Source organism: Hyposmocoma kahamanoa, unplaced genomic scaffold (assembly GCF_003589595.1).
Source record: "Hyposmocoma kahamanoa isolate Upper Pololo Valley unplaced genomic scaffold, ASM358959v1 132, whole genome shotgun sequence".
NCBI lineage: Eukaryota > Metazoa > Arthropoda > Insecta > Lepidoptera > Cosmopterigidae > Hyposmocoma > Hyposmocoma kahamanoa.
Window position 1 is genome coordinate 379,125 of NW_020653467.1, and position 18,015 is coordinate 397,139.

General features: G+C 34.1%; 1 protein-coding gene across 1 annotated transcript in view; it reads left to right on the top strand.

Annotated features, from left to right (window-relative positions):
• Positions 1-18,015, top strand: part of LOC113240330 — a 378,584-nt gene that overhangs the window by 342,864 nt on the left and 17,705 nt on the right. The window contains exons 5-8 of the mRNA XM_026477603.1: positions 11,141-11,218; positions 13,259-13,335; positions 14,604-14,668; positions 15,440-15,620. Coding sequence (XP_026333388.1) covers positions 11,141-11,218; positions 13,259-13,335; positions 14,604-14,668; positions 15,440-15,620 — 401 coding nt within the window. The remainder of the gene's footprint in view (positions 1-11,140; positions 11,219-13,258; positions 13,336-14,603; positions 14,669-15,439; positions 15,621-18,015) is intronic.

The window sequence follows — 18,015 nt, forward strand, 5'->3', positions numbered from 1 at the left end:
AGGTGCCTCAGTATTGGTCCCATTTAAGTTTGAAGAAAATATTCCACCTCTAAGGGCGGCAAACTAGGGGATGAATGACTTTTGAGGTCGGTTTCTTAGTGCTCTGTACTGAGATTATTCTGTCATAGTTGATTCTCTAAAGTTGTAAATTAAATATCTTTATTACAAATGTTAGTGTAATAAAGATATTTTTACTTAGGCTAATTTAGAAAAGTACTTACCGATCATAATACTCGGCTGTTCCTCAACCGACATGTTTGAAATTGAAACCAGAATAAAAAATAGAATTCTATAGGTTGTGACAAAGCCAAAATTTTGAATTTCAGTCTGTGATTTGTGATAATTGATGTCAAAAATCGATCGTAGTCTAGGGGAAAAATATTCAATTGTGAAGTTTGCGCGGGCAAATGTGCAGAACTACAAAAAAAAATATTATTAATACAAAGATCGAACACAAAGGAAAATTCCTTTGATCCGGCTGGTCTCGAATCAGTGACCTCGCCATGTCGAGGTTATCACACCCTCAATAGAGCTACACCATTTGTATTAATTATTATAACTGGTGGAGTAATTTTAATTTTATAAAACTGTCGACAACAACTACATGACTATTTGAAATTTTATGAAAACTTGCTACCCTGCAAATGTCATTTTACTCAGTCTTCAAAACAAGACAGACTGTAGTAACATTTTTAGTTTATGTAGAACGTTTTATACCAATACAAAAAATGTTTCGTTTGGCCTTTTTGTACTTTGTTCTTTATTTTTTTTATGATACCAAATGGCGGGACGAACAAGTCGTGGGCCTGGTGGTAAGAGACACGGTTGTCCATGACAGCTGCAAAAAAAAAAAAAAAGCCACTCAGATTTTTAAAACGCTAAGATCTGAAGGGCACTGCCACTGCGCCTGTCACCCTGAAACATAAGTTGACAATTCTCACGTGTCTATTTCCCCAGTACCCTTACCCATCAAAACCGGAATGCAGTAATGCTCACATTACTGTTTGGCGGCAGAAATAAGTATGGAGCTCTACTGCTATTACAACTTTGTTGCTTATGTACTCAATATTATATACACTGTACACATTGCTCATACAAAAACTTTACTTCAAATAACTTTTTTATTTAAAAAAGACCTCAAAAGTTCGTGGAATTATGTCTATTTACCAAGTTTTATTGAAACCGGAAAGTGCGCGAAACCAAATTCAAGTCCTAGCTTGCTACCTTTAAAGGAATATTTTCTTCAAATTTCAATGGGATCAATACTGAGGTACCCTCTTTCCAATAAGAAGAGTATCATCAAAATCATTTCACAAATGCCAAGTAATCACGTAACAGACACACAAAAAATACAGTCGAATTAAGAACCTCCTCCTTTTTTAAAGTCGGTTAAAAAGTAACCGAACCCACAATAGCTCCAATAAATTTCCTAAAAAATACGAAAAGAATAAAAGACGCATTTCTCAAGTCCGTTCGAATGATGAGAGTTGAAAGTGGGGCTATATCCTGTAATGCCATCATTTACTCGCTCATTTCGTCGTTAGTCGAGTCCTGCTGACTTTTCTCCACAAAATAGTACTTCGAATTGTTTGAGAACGATTTCCGCCTCTTTACTTAAACGTCAAATTAGTACATCAATTTAGACGTCTATTGCTAATAAAAATAACAAAATAAAATTCCTTTTAGGATGAAAAAAATAAAGGAAAGGAGATGCCGTAACTACAGAATAAATGTACTTACCTATTGTACTACACAAATTGCTGATTTGTGTAGTGTTGTAGTACAATCATCGATAAGTCAATGTTGAAACTGTTTTTTATGTTTGTATTTGTATAGTTTACTGTAATCAAAGTATGATTAAAACGTTTAATTAAAGTATATGAATATTCCATTTGGGAATGTTTTATATCATATAGGAATATCCGGATATCCGGAGAATGTCATATGAGTTTTTGAATTTATTATTTGACATTTATAGATGCTCAAATATTACGAAAAGTGAATTTGCACAGAAAAAAATTTAATTTGAGAGTATATTAAAAAAGAGAAAATTTTGTAATATAAATCTGGAGATCTCTACGCATTTCCAATCTCAAGATTGATATTAGAAAGAAAATTTTAAAAGGTTTCCAAATAGTGTATGTTCCATAGTGTAATTAATATCAGTGATTTTGATTTAGGTGAATCTTTAACATTTCCTTTTAATTTTTGAAATAATTAAAATTACTTAGTAGTAATGTTATCGATAATCATAAAATCAGATATAATATTAATAATACATTTATTTGCTCAAAACATGGTATAACAGAAGATGTAATAAGATACAGTGTCAGTACAAACATATTTCGCATATTAAATAATATTAAACTACCACAACAAAAAAACTGTCGCAAGAAATTGTCACAAATTACAAATTAAATTTGCCAAGAATTATTAACATGAAGATAAAATTTTACATCTATTATACAGGAAATATCCTGTGAAATATTTCGTTTATGTCATAAAAAATAACATACATAACCACTTAAATAACTTCGTTTTAAACAAACATGAGTCTAATAATTTAATCTCGAGCTGCCCACACGTTAGTCGCTGTGAGTTTTCGTTATGCATTGAAACTGGATTGTCATCCAGTTTCAATGCATAACGAAAACTCACAAGAAGAAGAGGAAAGAAGAAAGCTCACAAGAAGAAGTAGAAGTTATTGCAGGTGCTGCTATTTATTATTGGGCGTCTATAATTATTATGTCAGTGTATCTATACATGTTAAAGTTATCAGTGGGGATAAATCGGAAACGAGGGGATATTTTGTTTTAAAGAACTGAGAATGCCTAGTAATGAGTCTTGTTTAATCAAAATTAAATATAAAATTATTTGCCAAGAAATGTAGCGATATACCTATTATCATTGCAATCTAGAACCATTCAAAATTCTAATTGAAAAATATTAAAATTTGACTCTTCAAAATGAAGCGAATAAACGAAAATGCTATTTGATCCAATGTTATATTCGGCAGTTCAATAATTTCAAACCTTTTTGATTTGATACCTTTAAAAATAATAATAATAATAATAATGAAATAATAATAAACCTCGTAGTGAATTGTTACAATTACAGAATGTCGATAATATGTCTGCCTACAAGAACAACACTATCTCAAAATAATCGTTATCAACCATCATCAAAATATACAAACAAACAGGCAATCTAAATTAACCAAAGCAAAATTTGGCAAGACTTATGAATAAACTACTTAAATAAGTGTAATTACATGAGATATTTGGGCTATTGTATGATTTATAGACATAACAATATGGTGCCGGTGCAGTGTAACATTCGGATGATTTTAGGTTTTTCTAATAGCGCATCCCTTCTGCGACACATTTTTATCAATAGTTAATTGTTCTCACTATCAATATTTTTGTCCATTTAATTATAATTTATGCGAATAATTCAATAAAACATTTGGCGAAACATTTGATGTACTTTCCTTTGAGAACCGTCTCCGTACTCCAAAAATGGCGAAATTCACACAGTTGGCATTTAAGATGACGTTACGCATTTTCGATTCCCGTGTATGGCATATACCAATGTAATGCTACCTCTTTTGGGTTACGACGGTACGCGGTAGTTAAACAAACACAATAACATGTTTATGTTTTGAACGTCGAAATGCATCATATACATATAACGTCTAATTTATATATGTCAATATAACATCCTATGGTTTCCATAAAATTTCCCAGGCCTTGGCTGTATGGTTTTAATTCTTTACAGAAAAAATTAAATATAAATATTCTTCAAAGAACCGCCAAATCAATTCAGTACATTTACCATAAAATGTACATTTATTTAAATAGGTATATTTCGATCTTAGAATAATAACGCATAGAAACCTAGCCCGCACACGCTAAGTGAGGCAAGTTAGAGGGTTCCAAACGCGTCCCAGGAGCGCGCGGGCTGTTAGTGCTCAAGGTCATATTGCACCGCGAACAGCTCCAAAATTTTTTGCTAAAAATGACGAAATGTGCGGTAAATGGGTGTAAAAATACAACAGACAAACAAAATAGACACTAACATCGCATTCCACAAGTAAGTAATGCGTTTCAACTCATATTTTTATGTAAATATTCACTAAAACAGAAAAATAATTTCGCGGCAACAAGATACGAAAGTGTTGCAAAGTAACGATTTTTTTTTCTCCCCATTTTGCCATTCTGTATCAAAATAATTATATTACGTAAATTTTAGTGGTGCCTGTAATTTCGATTTATTTGCGCATTTTGAACTAATATTTACTCGAATAAACATTAAATGTTTTCGTTAACTCCTGTAAGTGATTGGGACACTTAATTATTTTATAATACTTTTAACGGCTCTGCGTTCATGCTTTATTGAATAATTATTTATTTTAATTTTATTTGAATTGGAGCACATATTGCAACAAATTTACAGTATATATTTGTTTCTACTATAGTGTTGGCACCACCAGTACAACTTTGATAGCTTATTTTATGTCTTTCTTTTCGTAACTCAAGCGAAATATTTTATATTGAAATATTTTATTTTCTTAAAAGGGGAGCATTCTTAAGCGATTTTTTAATCTATTTTAACAGTTATTTTCTTTAATGTTTGCTTATGGCATTTTCGGTTTTAGGTTTCGAATATGGCACTTATTTCTAAATCCAAGATGGCGGGCGCGATTTTTCGAATAATGGCAAGTTGGGTATCGTTTTCGAGATGTTTGGGAATGTTCAATACAAATATGGGACTCATTTCTAAATCCAAGATGGCAAACACGACAGTTCAAACAAAAGCAATATTCGTAATGAGCACCCCCAAATACCTCGAAAACGATACCCAACTTGCCATTATTTGAAAAATCGTGCCCGCCATCTTGGATTTACAAATAGTGCCATATTCACATTGAGCATCCCCAAATACCTCAAAAATGATACCCACATAGCATTTTTTTGAAAAAATCGTGCCCGCCATCTTGGATTTACAAATGAGTGCCATATTCGTAATGAGCACCCCCAAGTACCTCGAAAATGATACCCATATTGCATTTATTTGAAAACTCGTGTCCGCCATCTTGGATTTAGAAATGAGTGCCATATTCGTAATGAGCATCCCCAAATACCTCGAAAATGATACCCATATTGCATTTTTTTGAAAAAATCGTGCCCGCCATCTTGGATTTAGAAATGAGTGCCATATTCGTAATGAGCACCCCCAAGTACCTCGAAAATGATACCCATATTGCATTTTTTTGAAAAATAGTGCACGCCATCTTGGATGTAGAAATGAGTGCCATATTCGTCATGAGCACCCCCAAGTACCTGGAAAATGATACCCATATTGCATTTATTTCAAAACTCGTGTCCGCCATCTTGGATTTAGAAATGAGTGCCATATTCGTAATGAACATCCCCAAATACCTCGAAAATGATACCCATATAGCATATTTTGAAAAATCGTGTCCGCCATCTTGGATTTACAAATAAGTGCTATATTCGTTTTTCATCGACAAAACCGAGCATATCTGTAGGCACCTGATCGACAATGTCGGGCAAATCTGTAGGCACCTTTAACTTAATGATGAGTTAAGCAAGATACAATTTCCCCACTTTTGAGGGAAATGTTATTTCATGGCATCATTATTTGTATATTTGTGTGCGTGCCGACGAGCGTAGTTACAAGTTGCTTACGCCTACATGAATTTAGTTTTTGCCTCACTTGTGACAGTTCGTTTGATATGAAACTATCATTCTATGCGTTATTATTCTAAGATTTCGATTATATTTTTTTTTTATTATATTTTATAATACCAAGTAACGGGACGAACAAGATGTGCGCCTAGTGATAAGCGACTCAGAGCTTTAAATCACAAAGATCTGAGGGGCACTGCCACTGCGCCCGTCATCCTGAGACCTAAGTTGACAAGTCCCATTTGCATGTAATTTCACCAGCACCCTTACCACAGAAATAAATCAAGATAGAACGGCGATAATACACTTTTTTAAACGGATGAAGCGTGTCAACTTTTTCGCAAACCCCGCCCACTGCGTGACGTCAACGGTGAATATTTAGTGAAGTGACTTTTTTTTTTAAATCTATCGATATATGTTGTGTAGGTAATAAGAAAATTAAACCTCAATATGATAGTAACATTACATTTTAATAGGTTTGTAGTTTAAATGAAATACACTAGGTTGCATTTTTTTTTTAATGTTGTAGTGTGTTTCAAAGATCTGACTAGATAACGGAATCGTACATCTATATATTTTTCCGCAACAGCCCGTATCAAATGTACTACATGATTTTCGGTCACAAATTGATCGAACTGGTGGAATAAAAGACCGTCAAATATATTGCTTCCTACAAAACATGCTAAAACTTTATTTAAAATCATTGATTTCGATTGTTTTGGTTTTAATACGAAATTCTGAGATTCATTGGTAACGTGGTTTATTACAGTTTCGGCCATTTTGCAGATTTTAATGACGTCTTCTGCTGGGTACCTTAATCCACCTTTATCCTTAAAGCTTATTAAAGTGAATCGTCTTTTTTCAAAATCGTTATAATTAAGTAAAGCGCTCATGCACGTTTCACACTTTAATTGCTTTAAAAGCATACCTACGACTTAGATATGCTACGACCTGGTTTGAAAATTCCGAGAAGTTAATAGGTGCTAGGAATACTGATTCAAAGTCGTCTGATTCATTGTTTTCATGAATTTCAGTCAGTGTGTTCCGACTAGCCGTAGCATTAATGGTACCCAAAGCAGAAGATCCATTTAAAATGCATATTTTTTGTAAGTCGACACAGTTACCACCTTCAGCGTGTTTTATTTCCACGTGGGTTACCAGTTTTTTGTAATAAGATTTGAATTTTCTGCTTGTAGGATTATTATTATAACCACCATGTGCACGTACATTGCAGAAAAAAAGTTCCAAATGGTCTTGTGAAAATTTATACATCGACAAAAACTGTATACGGTTATTTTCTATCAAATGTTGAAACGATTTTTTAGTACTTATTATACAGGTTAGAAAACCAACGAAGCCAGTCTTGCGACCACATGTTACCAAAGGTTGTCTTTCTGAATTTTTAAGTCCTTTTATATAAATTTCAGCTTCATTCAAAAAATTAAACACTTCGGATTTGTTTTTATGATTCAAAGGCTTTTTGTAATGGAATGCTTTTAGTGATCGCGAATTAAGAATATCAAATAAATCGTTAAATATCCTAATAAAGTCAACCGTGGCGCCACAATCTTTAAATTCATCTATTGTTAATTTATCCCTGCAAATTTCTATTGCTTCAGCAACACTTTGACTGAAGAGCTGGCTTGCTAACTTGACTTTCATCTTTTGATTATGAAAGTCAATATGACCTTTACGCAATTTATTACACATATGGAAATTTTCTTTTTCTTGCAAATCGTTCAATTTTTTCAGGTAAATCCAGTTTATTGGCTCTGGTTATCATAAAATTGGCCATATGCCTGGAAGGTGTTTCTAACCAATTTAAGTATATGGCATGCATCTAAAAGTACCATAACGGGCTCTTTTGATAGGGGATGATTAAAATACGGCTTCAAGTCATTAGGGTCAAAATTACATCCTAAAAAAGATACCATTGCTTTATTTGACGGGCATCCGTCAAAAGTTAACCCAACAACAGTCATGCCGGTTTCGTGTAGTCTTTCCAGGCAAGAAATAACTAAATTTTATTTCTGTTCTCCATTCACGCCACTAGACAAAAAATAGCCGACTGGTACTTTAAAGTTTCCGTTTATACAAGTTACTTATAATTAATATTACTTACTTCGTCACATTTTTTATGCAAGCTGTCACCAAAATCTTCGTAGCCATGGAAATTGGTACCGTCTCATTCAACTTTTCGCCTAATCGCCATTCCATCAATCATCAAACAGCAATATAGTGGATAGTCGACACTATTCACTTTCATTTTTACAGCATTTAAAGACTCATTAGTGAACCTTGGATTACCATCAAAAGATTCATACCATTTCCTCAAAGTACGTGGATGTGGAAGACTAAAATGAAATTTTTGTCTGACGTAATTGTACGCCTTGGGTGAGTAGGTAGTAGTTCAAAGTTAAAGCAAAAGTTCTAAGGGCTGGTGAATATTTGGTCTTGGTACTTGATTTTTTTATTTCTTAATTGCCGGCAACACAATTCTTTTGATGTTAAATTTAATTTTTTTTAAACTTCTGCATTTTCTTCATTTAGCAATGATTTTTCTTTGAGGTCGTGGAGTACAGTTTGGAGGATGCAAATCTTCTTATTTTGTCGGCGGTTTTTCTCTCGTAGGCTCTTTAGTAATAATTTATATTTATATAACGTGTACTTAAAACCAGCAAGTTGTCTTTTCAATTTCATTTTTCTTGGCATATCAGTAACATCAATTGAAGGCTGCAAACACAAAATAACCATATAATTATTCAACTTACTTATAAATGCAAATGCTTGATGATGTCATCTTTTTATAATACTCAATAGTTATTAGACAATTTACCTCAAGTGAAAGATGTTTTCCTATTTTGTATCTCTTAGGCATTAATGTGTTATTACATGACGTTGACGGTTTCTCTGCTGCTGTGGTCTGGCAAAAAATCAAAAACATTATCTACTTTGCTATCCTAGTTTAATATTATAAATAGAGGAGCTTAAAAAGATGCAACTTATGAGACGCGTCCAGTCTAACCGATCAATCTCGCTCGCAAATTCCCTTGCAGGGTTACGACTACTCACAGTTTTTGTCCCCGCTACACCTCATATGAGGCAATTGCTGCTCGTTGGTGTGGATGCAACTAATTACGTCACACCATAAATAACTAAATGAACAGAATTTCTGAAATTTGTTATTTACATCTATTGATTTTGATCTGGTTAATTAAACAGGGTTCATTCTAGCACTGACAGTGAATGTTGATATTTTAGTTGATATAAATATAAACTATAACTGTTTGTATACACTGTATACACATATTCGGCAAAAAAACCATAAATGAAATAGCAAAAATTTACGGTATTTCTTAAAAATTACACGAGTATAAGTTCAAATTTTTACCTGAGGTGATTGCTGTTTGTCTAATTCCCTTTTTTTTATATGTTATGACGTCGATGGCTCTTCTAAATAAATCTGAAAATTATTTTAAACAATGTATTGAAATTAATACATTATTTTTGACATTGCTGGATTTTCGTTTTTGCTGAACCGGGTGTAAGAAGTGACTTTTTGCATTATTCGGGTCACGCTACGAATGCTCGCAATCGTGATTTTGATAAACCTATGTCTAGAAGGCGCTTAGGTCCTCCAGCACTTACAATATTACAAAACACTTTACAATATTTAAGCATACATTTCTCTAAAAAATTAAAAATAATAATAATAAATAATAACTTGCGTAAAACGAATAATATTTTCATTAGGACTAGAAGTCGCTAATACTTCGATCAGAAAATACTTAATGAGCTAAATATAACCATTTACTTACAAGATTTTTAGCTTGCCAGACGTCAATTGTAGGATAAGCTGTTGGATCCAAACGTCGCCATTTCTTGGTTGCCTTATAATTCTCCTCTACAAAATGGGCAGAACAAATAGTATTAACTACAAAATTCCTACAAAATATTAAATAATATTTTGTAGGAAACCATTTCTTTCTGCCTGTAGCTTCAATCCAACGACTTTTAATATCCGGATCTTTTGGAAATCTATCAAAAATCGAAACGAAAAGGAAGTATTAATTATTTACAATTAACGTAAATATAATATTTTAAAAAAGGTATTTATAATGTATTTTAAAACAATATGTTTTCAAGAATTAGTCGACAACTCCCTAATTGTTTATTATACCCCATCACTAATCATAGGATTAGGATTAGGATCCCGTTCAGCATTGCTTTGTAACGTTACGCACGAGAGTAGATAGTTCGCTTAATACGATATAGGCTGCTCGCTACGTACAGCGTTAAGCGCATAATGCATTCTGTCTAGCACGTATTGGAATTTGAATTTAACTGTACTGTGATAGCAATGGAAGTTTATTAATTATTTTATGTTTTAACGTGTTTACTATATGTATTAAAATAAGATTTAAGTTAATGCAAATAACCCACCCTGTCCAATGTATGTACCCAGACTGTCCAATCTACTCAATGAAATCAGTCATCATTGTGATATACACCAAATCTCACTAAGCAAGTTTCGTGTGCTTGTTCACAACAAATTGTTAAATAAGTAGGTAGTATAGGTAGGTGATCATGTGTTTTTTGTTTCTGTTTTCTTTTGTTTCTTTTTTACTGTTAAATGGTTAGACATTATTTATTTATTATTCTTTAATCTTAATATAGGTACTTAATTACGAGTTTTCAGTTATGGCATGAGGTGTTTACCAGTAATTAACTGTTGCACTCAGTCTTTAAACAATGTTATGTATTTCTCTAGCTGTAGTTTTAGTGTAAGCAGTTGTTGGTGAACCAATAAATTAAAATAAAATTAAAATAAACTTATCCGTGAAAGGAAATGCCTCCCTTTGACCGACTGACTCTCGCACTCTTATTTAGGCAGTTAGAAATGGCACAATATGGCATTTTGCACGGAATTTGCGTCAAGTGAACTGTAGCAAGAATCGACGCATACTAAATGAGCGTGCGACTAATCTTGTACTATTGGACAAGATTAGACAAGATTGTGGCACGCGTGCCCCGCCCACATCGCCGTTCTATCTTGATTTATTTCGGTGACCCTTACACTTCCAAATTATTATTTTTTGTACTGTGTTAGGTGACAGTACTTCTCTGGACGAACACTTTCACAAGGCGCTCTACTGTTACTAACTTAATATAGTTTGGTAGCGTCTACTAGCTCTACTACGTATTTTTAATTTCTCCTTTTAATTTTTACACAGTACTGAAAAGAAAACTTTATCTGTACGTATACGTTTCCTTCCAAATGTTTTTACTGCAAAACCCAGCTATTTCAATCGAAAGCATTTCTAATGCAGAAATTCTATAACAGTCTTAAAAGAAAGCTGGCATTACTTAATACGTGAACCTTGAATACGTCGTATTAAAGTTGTTGATGCGAACGTTTACTTTTCCAGATTGCGGTATAGAAGAGTGCGCTGAAGGCTGCAAAGACAGAAGTACTTGTGACTGTAATCCAAAGTCAAGCGATTTCTGTAAGTACACACTTCATTTGTTTAGAAAGTTTTTTAACCGACTTCAAAAAAGGAGGAGGTTCTCAATTCGACTGTATGTTCTTTTTTTTCTTTTTTTTTGTATGTTCGTTACGCGATAACTCCGGTATTTGTGAACCGATTTTCATGATTCTTTTTTTGTTGGAAAGGGGTTACTTCCATAGTGGTCCCATTTCATTTTGAAGAAAATCATCCACCTCAAAGGGTGGCTGTTCACGCATGAATATTCATTTTTGTAAATAGCGCCTAACTTTAATTTAGGAGCAATTGCTTTTAGCAATCATTTAGTTGATTTTGCTATTTCTCCAATTCAAGGCGTTTTTCTCTCGACATACTTTGAGTAGTGTTGTAGTGAGAACCTATTTTTATTATCTCCAGTATCAATTCCTGTATAGTGGCGAACTAGGGGATATTTCAATGAAACTTAGCAAATAGACGTAATTCCACGTACTTTTGAGGTCGGTTTTTTTAGTACTCTGTACTGAGATTATTTATTTTGAAATAAGACATTATTTTGATCCTCACAGAGTTGATTGATCTATTTTTTAAATGTCCCCTTTTTTTAAATAAACAATATTTTTTTTATGTTTAATGTATATGTACATTAACTGTGTGATAAATTATAAATGCACTGCACCGATGTAACACTCTTATTATGTTTAAACATACTAAATTAATATTTGGTATTCAAAAATAATATTAGATCCTCTTTTTTTATCATTTGTCTTTTCTTTTAACGATTGATGACTTGCAGATTGATCTCCTAATAAATCTTGGTTGCGCCCTCCATTCAGTAGGTTGGTAGTAACGTATACTATATGAAAAAGTAAGTAGGAGCTAGGAGCCAATTTGCCTGCATTTCCGGACATGTTTACAGGTCAAATTATATATTATAACTAATATAATATTAGTCTACAAATATAATCAACATTTTACTTGGTGTTTAAAATAAATATTTAAATTTTAATTTTAATGCTCATTTGTCTTAGTTTTGAGGCCCAACATAAAACTACCAGAGTTCATTTATACAAATCAAACTTTTTTTCTCGTAGCGATTAGTTTATTTTATGTATCGGAGAAAGAATCAATCGATCATTAAAAAAAGATGACCGTTTAAATTTTTTTGTCTGCTGCTTTTGCAAATTTAAAATGATCATTTAAATACGTGCTTTTAAAAATAGTAGATCAAACAATAATTATTAACATAACAACGCACACACCCATAGCCCCGCACTAGGGAAACCATGTATCGCGGGTGCCATGGACGTACACACAGACTACTATAAATTACACCCAAACTCACGAGAGAAATAAATGTCCATATAAATTTTTCTCCTGTCACGGGTGTCGAACCCGGGACATCTGCGTGGCAGACCGCGTAGTAACCGGGTGAGGCAATTACATCATTTATTTCTTTATGATACATAAGCCATAAAGAATGAATTTTGAATCACTGTGATCAGCTTAGCGGTACACAATGTTTTCATAGTTTTAATGTAATTTTCATGCAATAATTTGTAAATACACTATAATTTTGCGTTCCAATTAATCACAAACTAATATTAATTACATTAATAATAATAGATATAATAATTTTGTCTATTATTAAAATACATAGAACACATGAAATGTTAATTTTATCTTCAATATTGAGAATGTCATATGATGCAGGTAATTAAATAATAATTCTGCACAATTATTGCAATTCCTAATTTCACGTCGAAGTTTGTTGTAGACCTTCATATCACTACAGTTACACTCTTTTGAAGTAGAGCTGTTTAATGTAATGCAAATACGGTAATTTTAAATAAGGCCAGCGCAGCGTAAGTTGAATTAATTTAATTTAAATGTTGAACAGGCTAAATGCGCCTGCAAATTTTTCATCTCTACTGCTCGCTTCAGTATTTTTACTACGACTATCGACAACTTCTCTTAATTAAAAGAAAAGCAGATGAATCTCTGTCATCATTTACAACTCGAGCTGGACACCTTGTATAGACGTTGTTATTGATTTTGTTTCAGCGGCGGCCCGTTTTGAAACAAGACTGCAGGTAGTGGACCAACCTAACATCAACATATCCCAAGAAATCATCAAACAGGTGATATTTAACGAAAGGTTGCATGGCAAGGAAATGTTGCATTCTCCAAAATCAATCTGAATACACGTACCTATCTATGTTAGTCAAAAAGTACAATTTCAAGTTTATTTAAAAAAAATCGCGTACCGTCGTAGGTCACATCATCGCGTAAATATTTATTCTAAAAAAAGAAGTTTCTAGATCGTATCTATTGAACGCCATTGAGTCTGACAAGGTAATATTCAAAATAGTCTGTCTTCTTAAACGCGTTCCCCAATACCAGATAAAAGAGATTGAAGCTTGATTTCCATGGATTTATTAGTCTGCGTTAAGGTGCCTACAGATTTGCTCGATTTTGTATGTTCACACACATGTTGATCAACAAAAAATACGATGTAGATCGTCTGTTGTTTACAAATTTACTCTTTTTTTAATTACACATATCAGTCGCCAAAAAATCGAGGTAGTTTGTAAACTAGCTTTGAATCACCGTAGTCGGTCACATCGTCGATTGAGATCAAGAGGTCTGCATATGGTGTTTTGACATAAGTATTTGTGGATTCCTTACTCCGAAACGTCATATGACAGCTACCGCGTCGAATTTTTACATTACTTTCATCGTAAAACTGAGATGTGTAGTACGAATGAGCTTCGTTGCGAACGAAGTCACATAGTAACGAATTTCATGGTAGACCTGAGCGTGTGTATGTTGTATATGAAAATAAAATACATTTCGCATAAAGAAATCTTTATGCAACATAAGGACGCTCCCTCACCACGAACTCGCGCCAACGAGTTCTCGGTTCTCCTCCCTCGCCCGCCGCTGTATTCTCGAATTTGAACTGTTAAGCCGGACTTTTCTGACGTGTCGTGTCGTGTCGTGACGCGTCAGAACGGTAACGGTTTCATACACAGAACACAAGCCGTCTCGTCAGATTACGACACACTAATATAAATCGAACCATATTAAATGTATGAAACCGACACCGTTTTAACGCGTCACAACACGACACTTCAGGTAAATGTAAATCCGGCTTAATTACATTACAAGCGAATGCCCGCGGTGAAGGAGCGCCCTAAGGGTTGATCTCCACGACATACTATAATATATTCTTGTGAAACTGTAGGTTTGAAAAATATCACTAGTACAATATACTCGTTGTATGGGCCGCCTTAATCCATGCATGGATTGTAGTGTACACTCGTATTTATCTCATACATCTTCTAGGACCATAACGTCGATATTTTTATATGGGCTTACGGTTCTTAAACTATTTAAACTTTTTCAGATCACGAGCTACTTGAAAGCGTCAAACATAACTTTAGAGGATGATATTGAAATCTTAAATATAAGGTAAAACATGTACTTAACTAAATTTCTAAACTTCCCGTTTAATTTTTCCAATAGCCAATTAATCTCGAAGTGTTACTTACCTAAAACATGTTTCTGGTGCCTATCTTTAAAGTTTTCATTTAATTTTTAACTGGCAATAATTCGTACCCTTGGTATTACAAAGCGACTATGTGATCATGCGTCAAAAAAACGTATTTTTGCGACAATGATAGTCATAAAAATAATACGAACTACATGAAATAAAATTTGTATATGCAAAACTTTATAATTCTCCTATTTAAGCATAAAACTTATCGACTAGTTTCGTTCTTACAATTTTTAAACCTCTCTTCTGAAACGTTGTCATTTTGCAGATGTGACCTTATTACACCAAAGGTGCGATTTGTGTTTTATTTTTTATATGGCAGTAATTTTGAAATCGATCGTGTAATCAGTAAGGGCGACGGTAGCCTTGTGGACGAACGGTTGCTCTTCAATGGAGACGTAGATGGTTCGAATCCCTATGACGACATGCACCTATGACTTTAATTTCTAATTTAAGTACCTTTGTAAATGTAGCATTACAACCTGTTTGCATAACGAAAAAGGTTTACAACTTTTGGAAAACTTGTGAAGTCCCTTGGCCGCAATGCATTGCGAATTCTGGCTTAAACCGTCCGTTTAGAGACTCGTGCCCAGCAGTGGAACGAATAATGGGTCGATGATGATTACTTGGATTGGTTCATGTATTTATAATTGAATTAAATGTAATCCACTTTACAAACATTTCAGTTCCCTAGAAGCCACTAACAACGCGCGTACAGTGTTTTTGCGGATTTGGGGCACACGCAAAGAAGCGGGTCAGATGCGTGCTTCACTGTCGCGATTAGCGGCCACGCGCACTCGCACCGACCGCCTTCGCCTACTCAACACACCGCTGCACTTTGACATGCACCCTGCACTTACCCTACAGGTAACCCCGTCTAGTTTTACTATATAATTATGCGCTCTAATAATTGTATGCGTTAAATTTATATCGTTTGAGATGTGTGCGCCGCCGCGCGGCCGCTCCCGGCGAATTCGATAGACGTAAAATCGGCGTGGCGAAAATCTATTTTATTTTAATTAAGTAGCAGTTTATACAGTTCAATACAAAATTTCATTACGATTAAAATTAATTGCAAAACATTTATTCATGCTATATGTGTATACAATTAAGAGCGTTTATTTTTAAATGATTGTTTTTTAAGCTGATTATTTTTGTAATACTACCTACTTACGCAAAATAGAAGTTAAAGTTTTAAAAATGTTGAAAATGGATACGAATATGTATTTAAACAATGTTTTTGAGTTTTTTTTAACATCTGAGAAATATATGCCACGCCGATTAGGTACGCCGCGTATCGCAGCTAGTCGTCAACCATCAGGATGCCGCCGTCAACGATTTTACGATCGACACAAATCTCTAAATCATATACACATACACTCACAAGGGTACACCCCCACTCTGCACATCGGTGGAATGTCTCAAAAGTCTCAATTCATTTTCAGGTTAAATCATAATTAACATTAGAAAATAGGTACCTAAATATAGGACCTACACACTTCCTTACCAAACGATTAACCGTTATCAAAGCAGACTAACCTACTACTGCTTCGTTTAACAATTAAAGAATTCAGAGTGCCAACTCGACCCCAATAATGTCGCGACCCGGTGAAAGTTTAATTATTTGAAATGTGCATTCTCTAACGTTCGTACGGGGCTGGCGTGTGGCCAGCGCGTGCTCTCTCTGCTGTTCCTCGTTAACCTGACTTAGCACCTTCTTTGTTACACTAATAGGAGGAGAACCTTTAGCGAGCCAACATAAATTACTTTTATAGCCGCTTGCAACGTTGAATTGCTCATTTGCGGTGTGAATTACCTGTTGTACGAGTATGCATAGTAGTTAGGCACATTTTATTTAGATAACACATATTTACACGCATGTAGAGAGGTAGAGACGGGTATGGTAGGCGTTTAATCTAAACACATGTTGCGACTTTTCACTGGTATTTATTTTAAAATGAATTGACGAATACATTTACTACAAATGTATTTTTACGTAACATGTACATATATCAGTGGCGAGGCGTTCCCCAACACTTAAAAAAACATTTATCAAAATATTCACTATTAGGTATACATAAATAACTTGTCCCGGTGCATCTCAACCAATCAGCGCGAGGTAAGCCGGCGGATCGGCGAGTTCTATTTCATACTCGATGTCTATTCGATATATATAATATATATAAATATAGATGTTCATTCATGAAATCTACGCGCTCCTATCAAAATATACGCACACAGTTTGGATATAATTTTTGGTTGTGTATGTGTATGTCCATGGCACCCGCGACACAGGGTTTCCCTAGTGCGGGGCTATGTTGAATGTGTGCGTTATTATTATTATTGTCGAATAGCGTTCACTTAAATTTAAACCTTATTTCAACACATTATATTTTCATTTGTTTTAATGTCAGAATCGTTGCCAGATGTAAAACTTTCTTAAAATAATGTAACAAAATTATTATAATTGCAAATTAATACAAAATATGGTTAATTTCTATTTTGTAAATCTTAACGATAAATAATGTTACATATGTATCTATATTTAATTGGGCGTTTCTTTCTAATAGAACTCGGTAACGAATGTTTGTGTATAGAAGGTCATGGTAATTCATAGGTAATTAAAATAGCAACACTTAGCATAATGTGTTTGTTTACATACTGTCGTATCGCGACGAGCAGTTTAAAATGTAAAATTACTTTAAAAGCTATGGTTATTTTATGTGTACAATAAGTTATCCTGTCAAATGAAGTGAACTAGTATCTTGTGTCCTAATAAGTGTTGTGCCAAGCGTCTTTTTAACAGGAAAAGAAATTTTTGTTAAAGTGTTTTTTGTTTTTTTTAAAAACTTAAAGCTTCTGCTTTACCAAAGACGATTCACGCCTCGCCATTGACATATATATATGTACACTAGGTATAAGTCAAGTCGAATAAAAGATTTTAGATTTAAAAGAACTACTAAAATATTTTTATCAATTTGGAATAAATTCCAATAAGGCACAACTCGCACTGGCGCAGAGTCGAAGCGTCGCGTCGCGTCCTGTTTTTCAACTAGAACGCTTGGCGACGCGCGACGACGCGCGCATTATTACACCCGGATCACAGTGCGGTCGGCGTCTGGCGTCTCACTGCGCTCAAGTGATGCCGCGTCCATCCGTCCTCTATACTGTATCCAAGCGTCGACACGCGTCGACGCCCGTTTCCATATTTGCATAGAATAAATTTGTACCTTAATAATAGGAAATTAGAGATGAATATGCT